General features: G+C 38.2%; 1 protein-coding gene across 1 annotated transcript in view; it reads right to left on the bottom strand.

Annotated features, from left to right (window-relative positions):
• Positions 1–10,317, bottom strand: part of DEUP1 (deuterosome assembly protein 1) — a 103,263-nt gene that overhangs the window by 44,849 nt on the left and 48,097 nt on the right. The window contains exons 9-10 of the mRNA XM_007449661.1: positions 7,445–7,590; positions 3,935–4,040 (exon numbers count right to left, since the gene is read on the bottom strand). Coding sequence (XP_007449723.1) covers positions 3,935–4,040; positions 7,445–7,590 — 252 coding nt within the window. The remainder of the gene's footprint in view (positions 1–3,934; positions 4,041–7,444; positions 7,591–10,317) is intronic.

Genomic DNA, 10,317 nt, shown 5'->3' on the forward strand with positions numbered 1-10,317 from the left:
TGGACTCCTCCCCTCCCTCATCCTCCCAAATCAAGTCAGGTAGCAAATTCTGTCCCTTCTATTTCAACCTCTCTTAAATCTCACCTCTGCTTTCCATTCCTACTACCACTGTCTTAGTCCAGCCTCCTCCCGTCTTTCTAGAAATCTTTCACTCTCTCTAATTCTTGAGGATCAGAGATAAAGTATGTAATTACCGGTCTCAAAAAAATAAATCACAGTCCATCGGGGGAAACAGGAAAATAAACAGTTAGAACACAGTGTAGCAACTGATATCAGCAGTATGTAGTGGAGTAGTGCTTACTCCAGCCTGGGGATGCCAGGATAGGATTCCCAGAGGAAGGGACATTGCACTGAATACTGAAGGATGAATGGAAGCCAGATGGAAGAGAGAGATGGAGGTGAGCTTCCAGGCAACGAATGCAGGGAAGGAGCGGGGTCAGAGGGAGAAGGCATGCTCAGTGAACCAAAAGGAATTTGGAGTGGCTGGGACTTGGCGCGTTGTGAGAAGTAAGGCTGGAGAGTTAAGGAGGGGCCATTCACAAAGAGATTTATATGAATTTACCCCTCAGAACTTACTTCAAAAACTTTTTTTTTCATTTCATCTTTAAACGTTTCAGGATATATCTCTAAAAGAATAGCGGTGTGCTCTCTCTCTTTTCTAACATAACCAGAATACCATTATAATGTCTTAAAAATATTAACAACAATTCCTCAATATCATACAATATCCAGGCAGTATTAAATTTAAAATTGTATCAGAAGTGTAATGAATGGTTTTCAGGTCTGCTTATTTGAATTGAGATCTAAATATGGTCCACACATTGAGACTGGCACCTATCATTTTTTTTTTTTTTTCTGGTACATGGGTCTCTCACCGTTGTGGCCTCTGCCATTGCAGAGCACAGGCTCCGGACGCGCAGGCTCAGTGGCCATGGCTCATGGGCCCAGCCGCTCCGCGGCACGTGGGATCTTGCCGGACCGGGTCACGAAACCGTGTCCCCTGCATCGGCAGGCGGACTCTCAACCACTGAGCCACCAGGGAAGCCCCTGGCACCTATCTTTCTAAAGCCTCTCTTTGTGCATGCATGTGCGTGTGCACGTGTGTGTGTGTGTGTGTTCTGCATACATCGTCTTATTTAATCACCACAATCTCTATATTCCAGATCAGAAAATTAAGATACATAACTGTTCACAGTCACATTCTCGGTGACAGGCAGTGTGATTCCAGGTCCTTACCCATTGTTCTATGTAACCTCTGTGAGCACAGCCCTAGAACGTGGTTCCCACATTGGAAAAAAGCCAGAGTGGGATGACCTAACATGGAAAGTACTCAGGTCAGTAAGGCAACCATGGTCCAGCCTCAGGCTTTATACCATCAATTTCTCATCTGAGTTTATTCTTTTTACTAAAATTTTTAGAATTTCAGAGCTGGACATAACCTTAGAAATCACATGGTCTAACTCCATCATTAAAAAAATGGAAAAACAAAGGCGCATAGGGAAAGGAACTGACTGGGTCTAAGTTATCCAGCTCCTAAGAGCAGAAGCATAGACTAGGAGACTGAAGTACAAATACCCTCACCGCAGGACAATATTACACATCTCCTTTCGTCTCCCATCTTCTCTCTCCAATTTTTTCTCTTATAATTTATTTGATGAACAATGGGATTGTTCTATCATTTGCCCCAATTTGGATTTTGCTGATTGCATCTCCATGGTGTAGTTTAACATGTTCTCTTAAAATGGTACTTTTAAAATGTGGGGAAAAAATGAGTATATTATCATGAAGAAGGAGTAAACTATTTTCATTATTTTCATAACATTTAGATATTAAAACATGCTATACTGCAAAATTTCTTTTTAAATGAGATTAATTTACCTAGCTGTAAATGACTTTTGGCTTTATTAAAAATGTCAATTTTATCACAAAATAAGTTACTAAAAATCGTTCTATATTGACAAAAGAGAAAGAAATAAAACACTTGCAAGATTCATAATACATGGCTCTTGTTGGTTTTATTACAAGAGAATGAAAATGCTCTCTATAAACACTTCCCAGAAACTATAGCTATTTATACACAATTCATTTGTTACCTTTTCTGCACAGCAATGCATTATCTAGAGGTCTCCCAGAGTCTGTAAAGAGATTTGTGTCTTGCAGTCTCTCCCTCCACATCAAAACTGTACAAAATCAGTAGATTCCTTCTAAGTTTTATTACTCTACCTAAATCTATGAGGTTAAGAACGGTGTAACTATAATTTAGGAGGATTTAATCAACCTTTTATCATAATGTATTCACTGGGGACTCCAGTCAAGAACAGTTTTTAAAGTTATATTTTAAAATATCAGTAAAATAAGTTTCATGGGATTATGTGAAAAATATAAGGAAAATGATCATTAATTCGTAACACCTTTTCTACACTTAATAGTTGCCTGACAGTCAATTCTTCAGGAGATGGGATTTGTCTTTTACATTATTATATTTCCTACAGAAATAAGCAGTATAGCAACAGTCCTACTAGATACTCAATAAATGTTTGTTTAACTTATACAAACAACTGAATTTATGACCCTATACAATTATGGGAGACTTCAGCCTTAATATTAATTAATTTGTTCTCTAAATATTTATTTTCACTCATTGTGTGTCAGGTACTTTGCTGGGCACTGGATGATAATTCAAAGCCACATCCAGTACTTTCCTACTTTTAACAACTGTTTAGACTATATAGCATTGAATATTCTGTGTAATCCTTAAACTGAAAGACCAGAGAAGCGGGTAGCAGCCGTGAGAAACTCACGGGGAAGCCACTACTGAATTTTACTAGAGGAAGAAGAGAAGACAGTTTTTGTAGCTGCCTAGCTCCTGGCAGAGTACTTGGCACATGTTAGGTGCTCAATGACAAAATGTGGGTGTCACCAATAACAATAGCAGCCAACATCTATTAGGTGCTTCCTCTGAGCTAGGTAGGCCCTGTTTTAAGCGCTTTACTTGCATTATTTTATGGATTTTAACTTAAAGGAAGAGTATGAATTCTGGAGCCAGACTGCCTGGCCCCTGCTACTTACTAGTTATATAATATTGGTGGAAATTACTGACCGTCTCTGTGCCTTAGTTTCCTTAAATGCAAAAGAGGATAGTATTAGTACCTACTTTATAAGATGGTTGTGAGGAATACATGAATTAGGATTTGTTAAGCCCTTAGAACAGCTTCTGGCACATGGCAAGAGTTGTTTAAGCTTGTTTAATCCTCATCACAACCTTGTGAGGTGGGGCGAATTAACCCACCCCCATCCTAGAAATGAGAAACATAAGCAGCTCGCATAGGCAACTTCCCAAAGCTCATGCACCTAGCGTGTGGTTGAGTGCAGGCCTCTGCTCTCACACTTCCTGCGCTCAGCTACCCTGCACCGAGCCACAGGCCCTCTGTGTTTCCTGGGCAGTCTCCCAGCAGCAGAGTGATGACCTAAGCTTTGTCTTTCTTATAGCATCACACAGAAGAGTGTCAGAATTAGCAGCTCGGTAGGTTATTATCTTAGGAGAAAACACAGAAGGAAAAAGAAGGGAGTGTGGGGGCTTCCCTGGTGGCGCAGGGGTTGAGAGTCCGCCTGCTGATGCAGCGGACACAGGTTCGTGCCCCGGTCTGGGAAGATCCCACATGCCGCGGAGCGGCTGGGCCCGTGAGCCATGGCCGCTGAGCCTGCGTGTCCGGAGCCTGTGCTCCGCAACGGGAGAGGCCACAACAGTAACAGGCCCACGTACCGCAAAAAAAAAAAAAAAAAAAAAAAAAAAAAAAAAAAAAAAAAAAAAAAAAAAAAAAAAAAAAAAAAAAAAAAAAAAAAAAGAAGGGAGTGAGAGGGAAGATGTTTTTCCCCCTTTGTATTCAGAGACTTCAGATCTGCCTGGAAGAACAAAGCTCATTATTTGCCATACCTTGTTCAATTCTTTTTCATGATTTGGTTGATCTGGGGTCACTGCAAACAGCTCTTTCCGTTGTTTTTCTGATTCTTTAATAGATGGTGAATAAGATGATTCAAGTCTACAAATTATAATGAGTAAAAATTAAGCTTAACTTGATAAATTGTTATGATTATATTGTTAATTTAGGCCATCATAGGATGCAGAGATAGATTATTAGTCTGCTGGAAACATTTCTAGTTACCGAAATGGCAAGTTCTAATACATTCAGGTCCCATAAGTATTTGCATATTTAACTGAGTGCAAATAGTCTTAGTGAAAAAAATAAAACCTAGTTATTAATATGGAATTTCAATTATACATTAAAAATTGGCTCAATACTGGATCTGCATATGTAGATAAGATTTTTGGATAAGAAGAAAAGACTGTTTGGTATAATAAAATAGCTTGGGAGCCAGTTTAAAAAAGAAAATACACATGACCTGCTTATACATCATGGAAAGGAACTATGTCAGGAGATGTCCGAGGGGAGCTGCTACTCTGTAAAAGTGATTCAAAATGATTAAATCTGACAGGCTACCCAGAGAGAGTGCAAATATGTCTATTTTTTGGCTGCTCAATTTATGAAGTGGAATAGCAACCATATATGGACACTAGAGAGGAAAGGCAGAAACTAGTATAAAAAGTACCATTTCCATAGGAAGGTTGGAGAACTAGAAACAGGTAATGCTCACTTCCACATCAGGGAGGTTGGTAAAATTAAAAAAACATTAAAACAGAAAAATAAAGATAACCAGGCAAGAAAAGAAACGTGCTTTCCACTATTGCTGGACTAACCTGGTAGAGTCTGGGGTTTTGAGGAATGTACCCACCTATAAGTGAGCATAATTTTAGATTTCCAAAGAGCTTTTTAAAAAGTTCCACAAATCAAAAACTTAAGCCACACATTCAAACACAACAAAATCTGAGTAATGATAGAGAAATAACTAATGTAAAGATGGAAAATAAAGGGCTCTTTTAAAAGGTATAAATTAATAGTGATATCCCTGAGGTACATATGTCTGGACTGGACTGCTTTTTTTCTGGTTATCAAATATACATGTTAAGTGTAGAAAACAGTTTATCAGAGTATATACTGCGATAAATTGTCATCTAGGAAAAACTGCTGTCAGCATTTTTGTGTATATTAATTGTCTTTTTTGCCTGTGCATATGTGTATAAAAACATACATGTTTCCTGTACAATTAGAATGTACTGAACACATTATTTTTCAGTCCCCTTTTGTTTCCCACTCAGTAATATATTGTGAGTATTTTATCCAATATTCTCCTAAAACATTATTTCAGGATCAATCTTAAATTTCTCTTATTTGCTATGATTTTAAAAATGTGAAAAATGAAATTTCCTGATTTTTTAATTCTTCCTAAGCAATCCAGGGAGTGGAATGCTGACCTGAATGGTAAAACCTCATAATGATCTTATAAATTTCAGTGAGTGAATGGAACAAACATCAAGCTTTAACGTGGACAAGTTCAAAGAAGAAAACAATAATCATGCTAATATAAAGATATAAAGGAACTATCATTTATCTTGTAAGAAGGGAATGTAGAAATTATTTTTATAACTCTCAGAACATATCAGCCCAAGGTGTTTCTGTAAGTAAGAAAAGAAAAAGCTAACAAAATCTTAGCATTATGGAGAAAGGTTCTGAAAATGAATGAAGACATTATAATGCTACTATTATAGATCTACTGTGTGTCTACACTCAGTAGCCTTGGCTGCTTCACCTTAATACAGCTGTAAAGACAAAACAGAGTCTGAAAAAAAAACAATAGAGGATAGAATCATGTTCATATGAGAACAGACTAAAAGAATTAGAAACTTTCAGTGGGAAAGATGAAGGCTGAGAAGACTCTGCCCAAAGTCTAAAATACAATGGAAACTGTGAAAAGTTAAATATCTGTCTTTTCATCAAATCTCAGAATACTAGAACTGAAGAATATCCTCCAAATTAGAAAGATGTAGCTTGGAGACCAAAATATATACCAACTTAAACAGAAGATGGCAAGCAGGCATGCCAGAAGAGTTGTATTAGCCAAATATGTGAATAACTGCAAGATTTTAGGTTAAATCATGTATTGAAGGACAGTTGGCAATGTCTGGAATTCAGCATTGGCCTTGTGAGGAAGTTCCAGAGAAAATACCCACAATGCTCTTCACAAACCAGAGCTAGACATGGCTTGAATGGCTTGCTCTTGTAGGAAACTTCTTACGTTTTTAGGCATATACATTCCTGGCGCGAAGACGTTTCTCACCAACTCACCACACTGGGACAGTGCCTTGCACATAATATATTTCCAGTGGATTTATTAATGATCAGTGGTGATGACATATAGCTTATATATTTGAGCACTCTATAATGCTAACTGGCTAACAGGCATTCTACCATCCTTGGTTAGATGCACAGCAGGTCATTTTTACGGATCTTAATTTGCCATTTGTTGTTAAGTGTAGACCTCAAAGAAATGCTAGCAGATCCCACAACTTTGAAGAAATAATTATTGCCTTTAAAACAATGTAATTATCCTTCAATAAAATATCCCTTACCATTTAGCTATTCAGTTTCTAAAATCCTATCATTGGTCTGGCATTAGCCTTCAGATGTATGAAGGATTCAAGTTCTAATGAGAATTAGAGCATCAGTGAATAGTTAGAACAGTCAAACTGTCTATTCACAAACATAAACATTTAATAATCCTCTAAAGTCCCATTTCCTTTGTGGTTATGTAGTACACAATATCTGTCTGATTTTAAAAAAGGGAAAAAAAGCCTGGTCTAACAAAACCCTTAATGGAACTGACACGGTGGTGAGCGTGGAGGCCAAAATAAATACAACATTTATGAGTGAAAAGTTGGTAACAGGTTTAAGGCCAACAAAATAAAAATATTTGAAAAATATGGAATAAATCTTATTTATCAACATTGATAATTAAATACCAGCTCTATACTATTGTTTTTACGATATTCTGAAGAATAAAGTTCTAAGAAAGTCTCTGACTTCATTATGACACATAAATATCCACATATCAGAACATGATATTATTTTCTAGGTGAGTAAAGATACTGATTTTGAAGATAAAATAATCACTAACTTTTTTTTTTTTTTTTTTTTTGCAGTACTTGGGCCTCTCAACTGCTGTGGCCTCTCCCGTTGCAGAGCACAGGCTCTGGGCGCACAGGCTCAGCGGCCATGGCTCACAGGCCCAGCCGCTCTGCGGCATGTGGGATCTTCCCGGACCGGGGCACGAACCCATGTCCCCTGCATCGGCAGGCAGACTCTCAACCACTGTGCCACCAGGGAAGCCCCCACTAACTTTATTTTTAATATCTAATATTACCTAATAATTAACAGCATGTTAATACAAAACTGACTTTTAATCCTAGTTTCAAATATAAAACTCATAAAAATATTCAAACATGATGTTTTGAATAGTTTTTCTCAGGCTGCTGAATATAAAAATATACCTTTTTTTATTTTCTGGAGCACTTTGGCACTCTCCTAGTTTTAATAATTCTCTGTGCAACTGCAATCGCTCCATTTCTATAATTCTCAAGAGATCATCACGTGATTGTAACTCACTTTTCACCTCTGAGAGTCCTGCTGCCATGGCCTAAATAAAAACATCAAAAAATTTCAATCCTCACATTTGGATATCATGATGTATAATACTTTTAAAAATATTTAATATCTATGAAGCAGCCTAATTTCAAATGAACTGATATATAATCCTTTGTTGGCTCTGTCTTACAGAATTTCATTCATTTATTCAACAAATATTTACTGAGCTCTTACTCTATGCTCAGCACTGAGGATACAGACACAGGATCTGTCCTCATGAGCTTACAGTCTAGTGATAAAGACAAAGAAGCATCCAAATATGGCCATACTGTATCAAAGAGGGAAACATAAAAGTATGAATAAAATATCAATGCATAAAATTTGAATCAATGCAAATAATTCCTAATTTAAATAAGATAATAGCCAAGAAAAATCTAATTTCAAAGCTGGCCAACAAAGTGAACTATAAACCATGGTTTACGGTTCCACTATTGCCCAGTAGTAGCCCTACTTCAGCTGGTAACTAGAAATACCAGCAATCCTGTGAGCCCAGTGTTTTATTTGGCTAATAGCAGGGACTTGAGCAAGTTTAGAAGCTGTTGGGAAGGATCTAGTTGGGAGAGAGAAGGGGTAATACTAACAGTGTCAGCTTCCTGAGAAGGTAGGTGGGGCGGGTCCCAAAGCACAAGTGAAAGAACTGCCTAAAGCAAAAGAGTCCCTCTGCTCCTGCAGCAGGAAAGAAGGAAGGAAGATGGAATGGAGACACATATATGCATTTGGAAATGGCGAGCTAGGAGAGGGGCTACCCGTTGGCTTTTATTTTCCTTGTGAAGGAAAAAGGCAATGTCAGGTCAGTGGAAGGAGAGGTGGAGGTGGGGGTAGGGGAGGGGTTTTTGAGAGTGGAGAAGGTTTGAGATGGCCTTCAATGGGCATGGGAGAGTTAGTGGTTTGGAGCAGCACAGTAGGACTCCTGGCAATGTTGATATTCATTTGAGGTTTGTGCCCATGACCTGTTGAGCGATTTTCTCCAGCAGAACTTGGCTGTTCTCTGGGAGAGAGGAATGGAAGAGTCCTTTCATATCAACAGGTCTCCTCCACTCAATTACACAGAGAAATGAATATTTATTAATGTAATTAATATTAAATACATATTAATATATTTGATGACCCAAGTCATCAAATCCATCGCCAATTTTACAGATGAGGAAATTGAGGGCCAGACTTGGTCCAAAGTTACATAGCTCATAAGTGGCAGATTCTGGAATGGAAAAATCCAGATCTTTTGTCTACTAGTCCAGTTAGAACATTCAAGACGCAAAAATAATTGTTTCATGCAAAATACGTAAAGCAGACCTGTAGCGTATCAGTAAAGATGGGGGGTGGGTGTCATTCTGAGGGCACTGCTAATAAAGGCTGTAAAAAAACCACTGTTGATATTTTCAAAAAATCATTTGTTCAATAATGCTTTATATATCAATAATAGGTTCATTCAAATATAATCTATACACCATAAAATTCACCCACTTAAAGTGTACAGTTCGGTGGATTTGAGAATATTCACAAAGTTGTGCAAGCATCACCACTATCTAATTCCAGAACATTTTCATCACTCCTAAAATAAACCACATACCCATTAGCAACCACTCCTCATTTTCCCTTCCTTCCAACCCCTGGCAACCACTATCGTTATGTTGTGTCTCTATGGAATTACCTATTCTGCACAATTCATACAAATGGAATCATATGACATGTGGCCTTTTGTGACTGGTTTCTTTCCCTGGGCATAATGCTTCCAAGGTTCATCCATGTTGTAGCATGTATCAGTACTGCATTCCTTTTTATTAATAATATTTAATTGTATAGATATACCACTTTATTTATTCATCAACTGATGAACGTTTGGGTATTTCCTTCTTTTTAGCTATTATGAATAATGCTGTTATGAAATTCATGTATAAGCTTTTACGTGGACATATGTTTTCTTCTTCATTAATTCTTATGCAAAAATTCACAGCTTAGAATTATAATCATGTAGACAGTATAGGACATATGGGTTCCCAGATAAACTTTCTTTTTTCTTTTTAACCAAAGTCTTAAATATAATGTATTATTTTCCAGGAGACCTAGAGACCTGGGCTCAGTAAAAGACCTAGCTGCAATACTTTAGCCCCAGAAATTCCTGGCTGATTTGGAAATAAGAATGAAAATATATTCAAAGAGGTGACCTAACAGACTGGTTTGGATAAAGTCCTTGTCTCAAACAGTGGGGATTTTTCAGATGAGGTTAAAATTCCAAAATAAACAAAAGAAATGTGAAACAATAGATTAGCAAATAGAAAGACAAATTAACTTGATGTGAATGTCATCGATTACTTTACCCAATTGAGGAAGGCACTCTCCGGGCTCCCTGCATTGCAGATTTACTACCAGGGAGCAATGTAACATGAACCTGCATGTAGAAGTGTGGGCCTGCCTTTGCTTGGGGAAGCGGGGGGCTGGGGGGGTACAGAAGGGCTCTAACTCCAGGACAGTGAAATGTAGTGTCACCATGGAATTCTGTAAAATGTGATAATAATGGAGTCTATTTGTGTACTGTCATTAGAAAATAATACCTAAAAGAGAGACATTTGGGGCTTCCCTGGTGGCGCAGTGGTTGAGAGTCCGCCTGCCTATGCAGGGGACACGGGTTCGTGCCACGGTCCGGGAGGATCCCACGTGCCGCGGAGCGGCTGGGCCCGTGAGCCATGGCCGCTGAGCCTGCGCGCCCGGAGCCTGTGCT

The sequence above is a fragment of the Lipotes vexillifer genome, unplaced genomic scaffold (genome assembly GCF_000442215.2).
Source record: "Lipotes vexillifer unplaced genomic scaffold, Lipotes_vexillifer_v1.1 scaffold536, whole genome shotgun sequence".
In the NCBI taxonomy this organism is placed as follows: Eukaryota; Metazoa; Chordata; class Mammalia; order Artiodactyla; family Lipotidae; genus Lipotes; species Lipotes vexillifer.